This window comes from Typopeltis vanoorti, chromosome 13, assembly GCF_054136105.1.
Source record: "Typopeltis vanoorti isolate ZY-2024b chromosome 13, IOZ_Tvanoo_1.0, whole genome shotgun sequence".
Taxonomy (NCBI): domain Eukaryota; kingdom Metazoa; phylum Arthropoda; class Arachnida; order Uropygi; family Thelyphonidae; genus Typopeltis; species Typopeltis vanoorti.
In genome coordinates this window covers 77,574,918-77,592,832 of record NC_143561.1, presented here as the reverse complement: position 1 = coordinate 77,592,832, position 17,915 = coordinate 77,574,918, and the positions used below count along the sequence as shown (strand labels likewise).

Below are 17,915 nucleotides of genomic sequence, written 5' to 3'. Positions count from 1 at the left end.
ATTACCAATTTACATAAAAATACTACATTTTTCATATAAAATATATCTTATTTTTACAAATATAATTTTTTATATTTAAAATGATATTTAGCAAAATTGTATAGTACTTCATTTTCAATTTTAGGGTACATATGCACAAAGACTATACTTTTTGCTTTAAGCTTACTATTCTGTAAAAAAAAAAAAAAATTACATGCAATATTTTATTTTCACTAAAAAATCAAATTCTAAAAATTATTTCCCTTCTATATTGTACAGGGCATCCATGAGTTGTGTTTATTTTTATTTATTTATTATTATTATTATTTTTTTACACATGTATTAAAGCACACTGGCATTTCATTTATGCATTTAATTTATTTAAACAATACTGAATTTTCTCAGCAATCTAAAAATTCCAATAACATACACGGTGGCCTATGAGTCACGAAGGGGCTTAAATAATTAATAACTTAATTATGTTTATTCTTTTTTTGTTATAATGAAACAGATGGGGGGGTGGGGGGGGGGGGGGGTGGGGGGGGGGGGGGGTGGGGGGGGGGGGGGGTGGGGGGGGGGGGGGGTGGGGGGGGGGGGGGGTGGGGGGGGGGGGGGGTGGGGGGGGGGGGGGGTGGGGGGGGGGGGGGGTGGGGGGGGGGGGGGGTGGGGGGGGGGGGGGGTGGGGGGGGGGGGGGGTGGGGGGGGGGGGGGGTGGGGGGGGGGGGGGGTGGGGGGGGGGGGGGGTGGGGGGGGGGGGGGGTGGGGGGGGGGGGGGGTGGGGGGGGGGGGGGGTGGGGGGGGGGGGGGGTGGGGGGGGGGGGGGGTGGGGGGGGGGGGGGGTGGGGGGGGGGGGGGGTGGGGGGGGGGGGGGGTGGGGGGGGGGGGGGGTGGGGGGGGGGGGGGGTGGGGGGGGGGGGGGGTGGGGGGGGGGGGGGGTGGGGGGGGGGGGGGGTGGGGGGGGGGGGGGGTGGGGGGGGGGGGGGGTGGGGGGGGGGGGGGGTGGGGGGGGGGGGAAAATTCTTTGTAAAAGAAGGTTTAACAGCAAACGACATTCATTTGAAGTTCATAAAAGTTTATAGGCGCTCTTCTCCTTCATTTTCGACAATTAAGAAATGGGCTGCTGAGATTAAACGTGGCTGTACCAGCCTTGAAGATGATCCATATGAAGGATGTCCAAAAAGTGTAACACCACCAGAAATCATTGATCAAGTGCATGATATAGTATTGGATGACTGGCAAGTCAAAGTGCATGAAATTGCTGAGACTATAGGCATTTCAAAAGAATGTGTAGGATATATTTTGCATGAAAAATTACAAATGAAAAAGCTTTGCACAAGATGGGTGCCACGCTTGCACCCATCTTGGGGCATATTATTCCAATCTTTTAACCAGACTAGATGAAAAAATTCTTGAGAAAGACCCGGTTTGCAGAAGAAAAAATCATCTTTCATCAGGACAATGTACCTACCCACAAAGGTGTTTTGGCAATGGGAAAATTAAGGGATCTGTACTATGAATTGTTGGAACATCCACCCTACCCCACAGATTTGGCTCCCTCTGACTTCTATTTCTTCCCAGGACAAACTCTACCTCGCTGGTCAGAGTTTTTCTTCGAATCAAGAGGTGATTGCAGCCGAGTGTTATTTTGCAGATCTTACTGAGAAACAATACAGGTATAGGATAATGGTGCTGGAGCATCGCTGGAATAAATGTATTAGTCTTAAGGGAGATGAAGTTGAAAAATAAAAATAATTTTTAAATTATAAATTCGTTTGTCATTGTTAGGCAAAGAACTTTTCAGACCACCCTCGTATTTGGCCTGAACCCAGTTTTTTCTTGACCAAGCTTCCCTTCCACAATTGCTCTTAGCTGTTTCTCAAGTATACTTACATAAATCTTACTAGGAACACTCAGTAGGAAAATACCTCTGTAATTCTCACATTATGTTTTATTTCCCTTTTTTTTTTATAGATGTGTACTATAAGATATCTGCTCCAATCATCTGGAATTTGACCCTCTGACCAAGCCATCTGAATTCTGCAATGCAGCCACTGAAAAACTTTTATACTTCCATATGTGAGCATCTACCACTGTGCCGATACTGCTTGTTTTATTTAGCAGTGTTTCAAAGTAATTACTTCAAACATCTACAATATCTTTATCTTCAGTTTTCATGTCACCTTTATCATCTCTGATTCCTTTTATCACACTTTTTGCTCCATTTCTAACTGCCTTCAATAGCCCACAGAATATTTTGCCACCTTCCTGATATTTATTTTCTATGTTCTTACCAAAGTCTTCCCATGACTTTTGTTTAGCTAGTTTTACACAGTGCTTTGCTTTCTTACATTTTTTTCAGTATTCTCTAAGAGCACAAGCTGACTTACTTGCTAGGAATTTTCAGTATGCTTTCTTCTTTTCCTTGACTGTCTCTAACTTCCTGCATCCACCATGAAGTTTTTAATTTGCTATCCTTACAGAAAACCTCACTGCATGCTTCCCTGGTTGAATCTACACTAAAACTCCAAAGTTTGGTTCTTGTTTTCAAACTCTTTCATTTTTATTTCAATGATGTTTGTGTATTCAGAGGTGAACTATGTGCATTTGTGCATAGTTCATCTCTGAAAGCTGCCTCAACTATGATTAGATTTAAAACTTTCTTATACACTCTTCTTTTTAATATGAAATTCGATTTTATTCTGCTCACAACAAGATAGTGATCACTTCTGTTTTCAAATACTCTGTATACTCATTTGTCATGAACCAGTGCAAAACCATTTGCTATCAACCATAACATAGAATGAGAATGACTATTTCTTGCATCTTCTCTCCATGTGAAGATGCAAGAAATAGTCAATCAAGACCCCATTAAACCTTCAAAATTTGTGCACATTTTTATATTTGAAATTGTTAGTAATAACTAATCCATGTCCTGAACAGAAATGGAGCAGGAATTTACCATGATTATTAGCTTTGCATTTTTCTCCAAATTTTCCTAAAACATTTCTATCATCATCGTTTCTATATGCCTGGTAATCATTTCCTATTCTTCTATTTAGATCTCCAGCAAGGACCAACTTTTCCTTTTTCATTGTGCCAGTTGTCTTCTCTAATGGCTCCAAAAATTCTTCCATTTCTAATTTGGCAGAATCTTCTGTGGCACCATAAGCACAAGTCTCATTGTCCAGTTATGCATCCATTATGCATAATTTTTGTACATACTGTATGATGAATGCAGTGATAATATGGAAGTTAGGAATATGTGCACTGAAAAACTAGCTACATCGAGCTAGATAACGCAATCAAAATGTCTTAAATGCAATTTAAAAACATGAAACTATCAGAAGCAGAACCAGTCATCACTCAGTATTATTATAGTGCATTCATTCATGAAATCTCAGCTAAAACTCCATTGGCATCAATGCTGTTATGAAGAACCTTCCACTGTAACAAACTGTTCCTTTCAGTTTTTCTCAATTCATTAGCAAGAGATACGACTGTATTATTATTCATCTTTTATATTATTCCAGTTATCTTTTTTAAATGATCTTCTGAAAAAAAAAAAAAACTACCACGTTCCATCGCAGTAAATTTAATAAAAATTTTAAGACTGTTCTTGAAATCTGCAGCAGCACTCAAAAACCAACCGAATTTTAAAAAAATATGGCCGCAAAAAACTTTCCAACATTTTGGAAACATTAATCCTCAGAGATCCCAAAGCACCCATAGTGAGCACACCACCTAGACAGGACTTGAGTCATATTCACGTTTCATTTAGTACTGTGTTTGTTGCCTTTGTGGGTGTTAATTTTACTCCCTGATTAGTGACATACGAAATAATGGGAAACATTAAAATATATTATTTAATCCTTTCTTAGTACTGTCAATACTCCATTAAACCTTCAAAATGATGTCCTTGCAGCACTTAAGCCTTAACACACATATCCCTGATAATGTCTCTGTAATTGGGATAAAAAATTTGGAAGAATTAATTATTTTTAATCCTTCCCCGGTGTTGTTCCACTATTAAATTTCTAACATGACTCATTCACTATAACAAACCAATGAGAAAATCTCAAAGAAACTCCCATAGGCCACAATGCCTAGCATAAATGAACACTAATGCAAACTACCCACTATAACAAACTGTTCAGTGGTGTCCCTGTAAGTCATCCATTGTAAGAGTTGATAAATAATTTTAAGAGATAATTACTAATCACCAATAGAAATCTTTACCTTACTGAGAGAAAGTGAATATCAGAAAAGTTACAGATCACAGTCTAAGAAATTATTAAAATCAAGGATAATGACTTTTCTGATTGAAGATTACAAGACACACACAAAAATTAAGAAAAGTTTATACACAGTACAATTATTTAATTTTTATACAAATTAAATAATTGTACTGTGAATACATTAATTGTACTGTAAATCACAGTACAAATTTTAATAATTCAATATGCTTATAATACTTACTGAACTTTTCCTGTCATATCCAACAACCTCTGATAAATGATTTGTACTATTTCAAAACTAAAAGGTGAAAAAAAATTTGCCATCAGGAATTCTGATAATTAAGTGTCCTAAATTGGAATTCAAAAATACCAATATAGTATTTTACTGCTAGGAATAAATTCAAATCAGCAACATTTGAATTGTTCATACTTTATCATAGTATTAAAATTATCAAATATCTTTGACTTAAATTAACACTTGCCTTCTTATTGAAATTGAAAGTTTATTTTTCACTTGGTTAAAGTATAATAAATTTAGTTTAATCCTTTATCCAAGTGTGAGCAAACAAAGTTTGCGCCTGAAAGTATCTTCAGGACTGGGGTAAGGTGGTACAACTCCTGTAGGTAGAGATGTCCTGCTAATGCTTCTGCCTGGTATCTCCACTTGGGCCTGGCTCCCACTGAAGAGACCTCAATAAAGGTCGAAACTAGTCTGGGTAGTGGCCCTTCCCTTAATGCATAAAATGAGACATATCCGCAAGGAGATGTGTTTTGCATTATAGGAGATACTGAGACAGGAGTGTTGGTAGCTTGCTCCACCTTTGCAACGAGTTGCCCTGGTGTTGTACCACCTTACCCCAGTCCTGAAGATACTTTCAGGCGCAAACTTTGTTTGCTCACACTTGGATAAAGGATTAAACTAAATTTATTATACTTGCCTTCTTAAAGTAGTGAAATGAATTTTGAATGTCCCATTAAATATCCAAAATAAACAAGGATGTTAATATTGAGTATATTGATTAATATAGGAAGGGAAAAAATGACTACATTTGCTGTTAAACATATGCACAGATGGGGTCCTTGTTCCCCACCACTTCCGATCTCATATCCTTAACCTCTTTCAACTCCCCCCCCCCCCCCCCCCAAGCATATACTTCACATCTCATCCCTGCCAACCCACATTTCAGAATAAGTTTTTTTTAACACTTTGCAACATTGAATTGAACTTATACAATCTATTCATCAGCTTGACTACTCGTTGTTCTTTCCAATTTTGCATCATCTGTAAACAGTTGCATATCTTGAATTAAACCGCCTCAATATCATTAACATACACATTGAGCAACAATGGCCCCAAAAAAGATCCCTGTGGCATACCACTAATGACTCCAATTTCAGGATACTGCATCCCCATACACAACTTGCTGATTTCTATCTGACAGCCAGTCATCTATCCAACTCTAGCATCCCATCCTATTTGCTCCAATGTAGTTACCATATTGCTTTGGCAATCTATCGAAAGCCTTTGCAAAAGTATACCACTCGTATATGTATCTCCCTCACATCTGTCACCTTGTTATAGTATACAAGTAAAGTGTAAAACATGACCTCCCTTTAATATACCCATGCTGACACTCACAAAGAATACTTTTATCAACCTACTTCTGTATCCTAAGCTCTCATCATACCTCTCCAACACCTTAAGAACTCCAGATTATAGATCTGGCATATAATTAGTAGCCTTATAACTATTTCTGTGAAGTGGAACAATTTTACCTTCCACTCCTTTGGGACTTGTGCTGTTGCAAGACCTCTTTGTAACAGTTTTTTTTTTTTTTTTAATTTAATTTTATTTTTTATGTGGTTACCACCCATGAAAGGTTATTACTAAACCTATAGTACATCTGTACCATGGGTGGGCTGAGGATTTTTTATTTTTATTTCTTCAGCCACTTAGGGCCTCCAATAAGTGGGACAATGATCTCACACCATGCAATGAAATTCATCTTCCACCTAAAGACAATCGCAAGCATCCATGTCTGTGGTAGCATTCGAACCCACGACTTGTTGGTTGGGGAGCAAGTATGCTAACCACTCAGCAAAACAGACCAATAACCAGATAAGCCAAGGTGATGCTAACTCCCTGGAACATTCCCTTAAGGCATGTAGTGATTACGTCAAAGTCGTACTGCCTTATTGACATCAAGTTTACTCAACTCTTCATATATATCTCTTACTCACTCAAGAGCAAGTCGTATTTTCCCACTCCCTGCTACACTTGAGCTTCTAATGATTTCATGCTAATATCCTCACAGGATGAAACATACCGATGTACTGCTCACTGAATTAAAACAAAATTATACATATACGTAGCTACAAATGAATTAACATTTCGAAAACCATATAAACTTTTTTAACACACTATTTTTTTTTACAAAGTAACATTACTCAACACTTTCTAAATATTGCAATTTACAACAAACTTCATGAACTGTTGTGAAAACATATATCAAAAATTCAATTGAAAGCAACATACCATTATAAATAAACAAATGCAAAAGCCTACTAACAGAATACATATTTAAGTCACATATAAGCTGCAGTTACTGATTTTTCATCTTAGATTTAAGATTTCTTTAACAAACAATCTCTGTATCCCTTTTTGTCACAGGTTCAAGAACCAATGTTGTACCCAAGACTGGAGTAATCTTTTATAAACAAAACAAATTCATGTTACTTCCAAATTAGCCTGAATATCACAACTCTAAAATTAGAACCTAATTGTGTCTTAAGTGTAAAAATAACATGTTTGTTAAACATAGTACTATGCTTTTGCAAGTTTTTCACTTGGTTATACTATAAATTAAAGATACCAAGAAATTATATACTTAATTTAATCCTCTATCCAAGTGCTTGGATAAAGGATTAAATCAAGTATAAAATTTCTTGGTATCTTTAATTTACTAAATACTATTCTTAATTAAAATATAAGACGACAATTAAAGAAGATAGATGAAGTGAAATATTCGAGTGTGAAATATTTGGCTGAAGCAACTAAAGTTATGTGGTCAGTGTATGATGTCCAGATAACACAACACAGATAAGGAGAAAATCACTTCCATATATATATGTATTCAACGCACAAAGGTGGTGCAAAGAGTGATGTGCAACTATCAAATCTATTAGTATCTCTGCAGTGATTGTGAAGAAATGTTGGTAAAAACTTGCATACAGAAATGGGTGGACAAACAAACTATACTTTGCAAGGATTTACAATATGAGGTTTTACTAAATCCTCATATCTAACATATCTGAGCAACTTGCTCATATTTCATAATAATGTTACAGATGAGTTGAATAAAGGGAACAGATACACTATGATACTACTGGACTTTGCTAAGGCATTTGATAGGATACCACATGAAAATCGGTTGCATAAAGCTGGAGAATATGGGACTGGGATATAAACTACTGGCTTGGATAAATGAGTGGCTGAGGGACAGGTATCAATTACTATATGGAGGATGTGACCAGTGGTGTGCCTCAGGGATCAGTCTTTGGAACAGTTTAAATTGTATATTAATGATACTGAGAAGGGCCTCACAGAAAATCGTCAACTGCTGATGATACAAAGATAAGCAAGACAATGATATAGCATTAACAGAGTAATATGAATAGGCTGGAAGTGTGAGGAAGCAATAATGGCTGCCAATTCAGTGTCAGTAAATGTAAATACTTTAGCATAATGAGATATCCAATAGATATTGGTGGAAATGTGCTTGCAGTAACTGACGCAGCTAGAGATCTTGGAGTTATGGTGGGTAGAAAGTTGAAGTTACATAACAAAAATGCAAATACAACTCAGACAATAATTGCAATGTTGACGTGAAGTTATTTTGCCTCTTTACAAGACCTTGATACACCCACAACTATTGTGTGGTTGTATCAGAGGATAAAAAAAATTGTCGAAAGGATGTAAAGAGCGACAAAGATGATATTGGGATAATGGAATGTAGATTACGAGGACAGATGGAGAGTAAGTGGAGTGCAGACACTGGTAGACAGGAGAAAGAGAGGTGATATGATAGAGATCTATAAACTTTTAAGAAGGCATCGGTCAATAGGATATCAGCTGATAAAATTTTTTATTATATGGAAGATGGGGAAAGGACAAGGGGGCATCTGTGGAAGTTAAGTTTGTGTGGTTAAGAAAGGGGTGAGCGGTAGATTTTCTCACAGAACTGTGAGTGGAACAGTTTGCCTATTCCAAGTTTGTGAGTTACTGGACATGAAGTGGTGAGTGGATTTTCAGCATCGTTCTAAACACATTCAAAATACATTGCCTTATTTTCTTTTCATTTTAAAACATTATTTCATTCACTATGAAGTCATTTGATCATGAGAAGCCTCCAATGAAGGTAATAATGAAGTATTTTCCCAGGAGATAGAATCTTACATAAATAATAAACTTACCATATTTTTCCATGTATAAGACGATACTTTTTTCTAAAATTTTTAGACCAAAAATTGGGGGTCATCTTATACACAAGGGGTAACCAGTCGAGAGGCCCGCGGTTGCATTGCGAAACTGCTGGTACCTTGTCTCCACGAACAAGCCTCCGCCAATCATCATAAGTCTGCAACTCGTTGGTGGGGTAAGTTAATGCATTAACAATATTTTGAGCACTAGCCCATAAAAATGTCCGAAAATAAAAAAAGATTGTCATATTCTTCAAAATTCAAGTTAAAAGTCATCAATTATGCAAAAGAACATGGAAATAAAGCTTCAGAGAGACAGTTTGGACCTCCTTCCACTGAGTATATGATTAGACACTGGAGATGTTTAAAATATCGATTTCTTAAATTTGAGTTCAAAAAAGTAGGGTTCGTTTTATACATGGAAAAATACAGTAATTCCTTTAAACACTGTTTGCCCCACTAAGAATTACCTTGCATGAAGATATTCTGAAAGATACATCTTGCTGTTGTTTCCAAAATATGAAGTAATTCCAAATCTATGATAACAGATGGCACTATTTATCTCTCTTAACCCTGTTTTAAACTCAAGTCTACTTATATAATAATACTTATTATTATTATTGTATGGGCACTTCCATGGAGTCCAAAGACTCATCACAGGAGACCCAAAACTATCTGCACAATCTATCATACTTCTCCTTGAACTCATTAACAGATAAAGCACTCACAACTGACAGCAGTCCATTCCATTCATTCACAACTCTCCAAGCAAAAAATCTAGTCCTCACAGCTCTACTAACCACACATTTATTCAATTTCCAGGGATGACACCTTGTTCTAGTTCTTCCAGCCAAGTGCTGAAACAATCCACACACCCTCATTCTATCTTTATAGGGAACAATCCACAGACCACTCACTATCTTGGTCACTTGCCTCTGAATCTTCTCCACCACTTTCTCATCCCCAAGCAACCCAGGGGACCAGACTTGAGCACAGTGGTGTAGCTAGAGCTTTTGCCACCTGGGGCGGTCCCTGATGACGTATAGGGAAATAAATTAAACGACTGTTTATTTTTGAAGTAAAACTTTAATTTCAACATTCTAAAATGTTATTTTTCTTACTTTTCTGTTAGCAAAATCATCAATGACATTGGCGAAGTCTATTTCATAGTGATGTAGGTAATTCTTAATCAATTTTATTTAGAAAAACCTCTCACAACTAGCAACACTTACAGCAATTGGGGGAAAATTCATAGTAATACTACAATATTTGGAAATGAGTTCTTGAGGTTGTATTTTAGAATTAATTGCAAAAGTTCAAAAAGATTCAAAGTGCAACCTGGGGTGGACCGCCCCTTCCACCACCCCCTAGCTACGCCTCTGCTTGAGCATAGTAATCTAGACATGGACATATCAAGATGAATAACAACTTCCTTATCTCTACTCGTTAATGTGTTCTTCAATAGCCAAGTAATCTTATGGGCTACCTTAGCAATATGTCCTCTAAACTTCAACTCTGTCTACCACCACATCTAAATCTCTAGCTTTATCTATTTCCTGGAGTACAGTGCCATCAATGTGATACACAGCTTGTAATCTATTTAACACAAATTGCATAACTTTACATTTCTTCACATTAAACTGACACGCATTACTTTTGCCCATATTGACATCCTGCAAGCTCTCCACATCGTCTTGATTAACTATTACAGGAATACTTTGTATAGCGCAGTTTTGAACAACGCTGGTTTTGGACTAATGCGGTTTTTATTATTACACTAACATTGTCAACACTGACCGGTGACTCCCAGGCGCCGCAAGTGACAGTCGAGAGCCACGTCTATGCAGTAGTTATTCGATTGGCTCTCACACAGACGCGTCCTTTCTCCGCGGCATTTCATTATTTACGTTAATATTAGTATTTAATATTTTTTTATTATTTAAGTATGAATGAAAAGAGACAAAACAAAGAAGACGCTGTTGGAGTAACAAAAAAATGCAAGTGGTTGACATTAGAGAAGCAACTTGAAATTATAAAATGTCACGAGAATGGCGCTTCATTTGCTAAAATAGCACGTGAGAATTCAATAAATGAGTCATCTGTACGAACAATTATTCAGAGCAAAGAAAATATTAAACAACATGAAATGAGCACTGCTTCTTATATGTCAAAAGTGATCACGAGAACTCGATCTTCTACAATGGAAAATATGGAACACCTTCTAATGATCTTGATTGAAGATTGTAATCAGAAAAAGATTCCATGGAGTCAAATGATAATCCAGGCAAAAGCAACAAGTCTATATGACAAAATAAAAGAAAATGAAAGCGAAAATGAAGGAGGTACAACCAGAAATTTTTATAGCAAGTCGCAGGTGGTTCTACAATTTCAAAAAGATTATGGGACTCCATAACGTAAGAATCCAAGGTGAAAGCGCAAGTGCTGACACTAAAACTGCACAATTATTTCTCAATGAATTGAAGGAGCTTATTGAGAAGGAAGGCTACACAGATGTAGCCTTCCTTCTCAATAAGTTAAATTTTTGAGATTAAATTTTTAACTGACGAGACTGGCTTGTTCTGGAAAAGAATGCCATTGCGCACATTTCTAGCAGAGAAGGAATAAACACAAGCTAGGTACAAAGTGTCAAAAGACCGATTGACATTTTTACTAGGAGGTAATGCATCAGATGATTTAAAATTGAAGCCACTGTTAGTGTACAGAGCGGAAAACCCAAGTGCTCTTAAGGGCTTTACAAAAAACAATTTTACCTGTTCATCGGTGTTCGAATAAAAAAGCATGGGTGACTCGTTCAATTTTTTTCGAACACTGGTTTAAAACTTGTTTTTGCCCTAAAGTTAAAAGCTATTGTAAAAAGAATGATATTCCTTTCAAAATTTTGCTTTTATTAGACAATGTGCCAGGCCATCCAACTCTATTGACTGACTTAGATGAAAATGTCAAGATTCATTTTTTTCCTCCAAACACAACATCAATTCTGCAGCCGATGGATCAAAGCGTTATCTCCACTTTCGAGGCTAACTATTTAAGATGAACTTTTGCTCAAGCTATTAAAGCTGCAGCAGAAGAAGATTCTTGGACTTTGAGTGAATTTTGGAAGAAATTTAACATAAAAGATGCCATCGAAAATATTTATGAATCTTGGCAAGAGGTGGCTCAAAGCAACACGAGAGCCGTATGGCATAATATCTTTCTGCACTGTTCAAAGGACTTTGTTACCTTTGCAACACAAAAAGAGGAATTCTCAACAGAAATTGTGCAGATTTGCAAAGATCTTGGTTTTACAAGTTTAGATTGTAACAATGTGAACGAATGCATCGATTCTCATTCAAATGATCTGGATGATGAAACCCTTTTGAAGTTGGAACAACATCGAGCCTATGAAGCAGAAGAAGACTAAGATGAGCTTTCTGACCTTTCCACTTTTGTGAGAAAAATTGACAAAGTTTCCGACTTTCTCATAAATGCTGACCCGAATTTGGAAAGAAGCAAAGTGAGACAAAGTCTCAATAATGCCATCAAATGCTACTACAGAGATCTAGTACTTGAAGAGACAAAGAAGACAAGGATAGTTCAACGAACACTAAAAAACTACTTTAGTAAAAAGCAAATTACTGTATGCTAAAATTGAAGCAATATTTGTTTTGTTTTCTACAACTTTTATATCAGTTTAAAAGGATTTTATTTGTTATTTAGTTAATAAAAATAACAATTTTTTTTTCATTTTTATTATCCTAAATTTTTGTAATAAACAAATTAAATTGAAAACCTTTATAAATAGACCTTGAACAATGCGGTTTTGCATAGCGCGGACGCTTCTTGGAACCAATTAACTGCGCTATACAAGGTATTCCTGTACTATCTAATTTCACATCAACAAGCAGCTGAATATTTCCCTTCAGGTTATTTCCTATATCATTTATGTACAAATTAAACAGCAATGGTCCCAGAACAGAACCTTGTGGCACACCACTAGTCACCTGCTTTTGCCTCAATTCTGCCCTCCATATACCACTTTTTGATATCTGTGAAGCAGCTACTCTCTTATTCACATAACAAGTGTCATATTCATCCCCGTTTGTTCTAATTTGTATAAGTGTTCGATTTGGTATTCTGTCAAATGTGCAAAATCTAGCAGAATTTCAATCACCGTGCAGTCATTTCCTTTATTCAACTCTGCTGTTACTCTATTATAAAAAGACAGTAAATTATTAAGGCATGACCAACCCTTCACAAAGCTATGTTGCCCTTCATACGGTATCATATTTTTACCCACCGATTCTTGAATTCTCTTTTTTGACCAATTTTACCAGTACTTTTACCACCACACCTGAGATATTGATTGGTCTGTAATTTGCTACTGCAGTCTTAGAACCTCCCTTATGCAAGGGAATTATTTTGCCCTCTTTCCACTCTCTTGTGCTGAGACTTAAAGAGGCATTGCAAGTTCCCTTGCACATTCTCTCAAAACTCGAGCTGATATTCTGTCTCATCCCACAGCCATATCTACATTGAGATTCTGCAATATCCTAAGAAACTCCAATTCATCCACTTCTGTTCCACATTTGTGTCTGTCACATATGTTAAAGAAGTAACCTCAACTAGAATGATATACCCTTGTGACCACATGATGATCACAATCTTGTGTCCAATTAGTGAAAGTGACCACATGGCTACTTTCACCAATTGGAGGCAATGTGGTCACCTTGGTTATGGATAGCTTTTTTGATCCTGTGACCAGGTACAATACTCTCAAACCTTTATCACATGCTGTATCAAGTAATTATCTCTCTCGGTAGATGTATAAATTCCATTTTCTTCTTGCCATGTGATCTTTCTTCCTTCCCGGTCTATATCTCATAGAAGTCCCCCATAATGATCACTCGCCCTGTACATCATTTGCCGATGCATGTCTTCCAGATCAACCTTGGAACTCCCTGGCCTATATCAATAACGAACTATATATTTTATCCTACTGACCTTAATCTCATTACCAGACTGCTTTAAATGAACAGCCACCCTCCCAACTATTTCCTATTCTTTTTGGCTGCAATTCATCTGCTATCATTCAGTAGTACCCGTTCCCCCCATCCTATCTTCCCTGAAAATACTAAACCCTTCACATTCTATCTCTGTAATTATTACATCATCTGCTGTTAGCCAGGTCACACTAATGCCTATAACTTTTGGCAAAGTTGCACCAACCAATGCCAAAAACTCCTCGCTCTTATACATGTAGATTTCTGTGGTTAAGAAGTTCTGTGGGAAGTTTTCAGTGCTGAGACCACATTGTAATATAAATAAGGAGTTCGTTAAAAATAAGCAGCTAAAACCCGACAAGTTTTGTGCATCATATGATTTACATCATCAGGGGTAGTGGTACAGAAGTTTTACAGAACAAAAGCCTATTAACATTTAATTACACATATTAGATGTTTTAGATAACTTGACAACTGTTAAATATAATTGGTAAACCAGAACACAAATGATAAATTCATTACTGTATGCATGTTGGAACATTGCTAGTTGTTGCTATCACGTTCTGTGGATGCTATATCCTAGGTCCGTGGCAGTTAAATTTTTGATGAAATCAGACCAAACTTGATGTAAAATTAAGCCTTGATTTTTATTGCATTGCGTAATGTGGAATTCCAGGCCTGATTTATGCCCTCTTCTTTTTTCGACATCTTTTACATGTTCAGACATCTGGATCTTTCCCAACCTTCCTGTCTGGCCTATGTAACAAATGCCACAAGAGCAAAATGAATCTCACAGATGCCTGGTTTTTTCATGAGGTAATGTGGAGCTTTTGATGGATGTAGGAATCTTGAGATTTTTTTTTTGTAAAGGCAAAAAAAAAAAAAAATCCACTTTTACATTGTACTTGCAGAGCAAAGCAGCCACTTTGGCTGTGACATTCTTGATACAAGGCAGCATGATTGCATTCTTGAAATCTTGTTTAAGTAAGGGAGTTGCAGGACATGTATTTAGAATTTTTCTGATCATCTTGGGTTCAAAACTTAAGTGCGAGGTTCTGTTTCAGGTAGTGCAGTTCTTCGTTCCTTATAATCGAAGTATTTGATATACTGTATGCCTTGTCTCAAGTTTAAATTGTATATGGTGGTGGTGTGAAGAGGCATTTAAAAATCTTCCCATTGTGGGAAGGTTTTCTGTATACACAGAAGGATAACCTTTTTCCCTGTTCGTTTACTTTGCCAAGGATATCAGGAAAGATAATTTTTCGTGTAGTTCTAGTTCAAGAGTGAATTTTATATTATGATATAAGTAGTTCAGATAATCTTTAAAAGCAATCAGCTCATCCACCTTTCCCAATCAAATGATGAAAGTATCAACATAACGCATTGGCTTTTCCTGATAGGTTTTTAATGCATTCATTTTGAAATTTTCCATAAACAGGTTGACTAAGTCTGGAGAAATGGGGAGAATCCATGGCAAGTTTCAATTTAGTCAGTCTCTTCACCAATGTACCCAGAAATGACACAGTGGATCCACTTGTAAATCTTTTCCCACCAGACACTGTAGGACTATTCAAACATTGCATGGAAAACACTTTTATTTTTCATATTTAATGACAAATACTAGGAACAAAAAAAGAAGGAATTGCCATGGTCCTCCCCCCCCTCCCCCGCCACTCTAGCCTTAGCCAACCTGTTTATGGAAAATTTCCAAACTAATGCATTAAAATCTATCAGAAGAAACTAAAAATTTGGTTACATTACATCGATGATATTTTTGTCATTTGGTTGGGAACGGTGGATATGCCGATTGCTCTGTCTGATTTGGATTGATTGAGTTTCCGTATATAATTTTCTCCTTAACTTGTTTGCTCGTTCTTTATAATTACTTCAGACCACCTGTTTCCTTCTCTTTTCAACACTGCTAATCTCTTCCACTTCTGCAATATTTCTGCAACTGTCCTGTGAAGAATAACATTCAACCATGCTATTTCTTGATTAATGCCCATTTCGTTCTCTTCTATTTTCATGGCAGCACATTTGATATTAAAAACATCATTTTCCATCCTACTGTCAGTACTGTCCACTCTACTACTAACATTTGCTGCATTCACATCACCCAATTGGTACTCACTTTTGAAACATTTAATACACACTCTCTCTCTCCAGTTTCAATTTACTTCCACATATCTTTTAATTTTCTCGACAAATACATTTCACACAGACTGCACATTGCAAATTCAAATCATCCGACAATGTGGTCTTTTCCGCCATTGCTCTACCACGTACAACTGTCATACCATATCGTAATATGGTATGATAGCTTTGTATTTTTTAAACAAAAAAAAAATACAAAGTTTACTTACCAACTAAATAGCTCATTCAATCATACACAATAAAAACTACAATAAGTTAACCTAATATTATCAACTAAAATACAAAAAAGTTACTTATCCTTCAAGAGTGATAAATCCACTCTATACACACACAATATACCACATAATGACAAATCAAGGATATCCAAGATCCCAGTAGTGAGTCCTTCCAGATACTTCAACAGATGTTTCAAGTGAGGAGAAACTTGTCCATGATGCATACATAAAAATTGGAAGAAGCATTTCTCTACATAATTTCTCTTTATAACTCAGCTACAGTGAACTTTGATAGATGAGAGAGTGAAATGAACAAACTGTTTTGTCAGAAGACTGGTAATTGGTTAGAAGGTTTTGAAACAGAAGTAGCTTCTAGCACAGGGTGACCAACTTTTGAAACATGAAAATAAGGGAGATTGATTTTAGCGACAAATTTTAGCGAAAATTTTGGGACGTGAATCCTACAATAATTGATAGGATGGTTCATATTTAAAATATACAAATAGCAATTTAAATTATAGCACATCAAAATATTTAAAATAATTTTAAACATTTATACTTATATACAATTAAAATATCCATACCTCTTAGATTAAACTTATATTTATCAACAGATGCTGCAGCAGCTTTGATTTTCTTGTCTCCTTGTGAAAACTGCAAAAACTCTTTATAATCATAATCAAAATTGATCACTACAATTAGTTCTAATTTAATTAATTCTAAGCTACTTTGATTTCTCTGATCTGTCCATTTATTGTTCATCATTGAGAACATTCTCTCAGTGTGGGCATTTGAGCCTGGAATACTTAACACAAAGCCTAAAATTTTACCAAGATTTGGAACATTGATTTTCTTGTTATTTAATTCAGTAAATATATTCACCCACTTCTGTTCAATACTTCTGAATACTGAGATACTGAAGTCACGTTTATATAATATACAATTAGCTTTGTGAACATTGGATGGCACGGGTTTTAGCCATGAGTACTGTTCTTCCCATTTCTTCAGATAAACACACAAATATTTATATTTCTTTTTTGGTGGCATTTTTACATTATTACTTTCCGTTTCACCATCTACCCATCATGAAAATATACTATGGCGCTCTATGTTCAAGGATACTGAAAATACTTTGAGAATGAATGCAGGCACAATGGCTGGTAAGAATGCAAGATAGGAAACAGACAAACAAAATCTGGTAGTTATATTGAAAATTGCTATCAACGATTTGATTATTCCAAATGGGTATCAATTATTAAAATAGCGGCAAAAGTTACAAGATCAACGCAACGATATAACATCGTTGCCGGAACACCCATGTATGTTTGTTGGCCGGAACAGAATTGTATCAATTAGAATTTTACAAACTATCAATATTAGTGTCAAATTGTATTTGGCGGTTATAATATACATTGAAAAATTAATGACAATGATTGATTATGAAAAATACGAGAGTATTTGAAGATCAACATGGGAGCCGGGATGATCCAAAAAAAATGAGCTAAAATACGGGAGAGTTGGTCACCCTATTGTAGCATGTAACAAACTAAAAACAATGAACTAATGACAAAATTAAAAAGAAATATGCCAGATCTTCCAAATGATCTGGATAATTTGAATTTGGCTGTTTTAACTTCTTTTAAAGATGTTCTCTTTGTTGCTGAAATGAAACCACAGTGTATATAAGCACACACACACACACACACCCTTTCACCACAATTCATACTATGGTTGAGTAAAATTTTTTGTGACCAATAGATTTAAATCTTATTTCCAGTGCCGTGAGTACAATCATATTACAACATGATTAAAGATGGAAAAGAGTATAAAAGAAACATTATAAAATAAATGAA

The 17,915-nt window shown here is 36.3% G+C and overlaps 1 protein-coding gene across 1 annotated transcript in view; it reads right to left on the bottom strand.

Annotated features, from left to right (window-relative positions):
• The window catches only part of Rheb (Ras homolog enriched in brain), a 146,220-nt gene that overhangs the window by 55,649 nt on the left and 72,656 nt on the right, over positions 1 to 17,915 (bottom strand). The window contains exon 5 of the mRNA XM_090402874.1: positions 4,456 to 4,512. Within this exon, the coding sequence (XP_090259000.1) occupies positions 4,456 to 4,512 (57 nt within the window). The remainder of the gene's footprint in view (positions 1 to 4,455; positions 4,513 to 17,915) is intronic.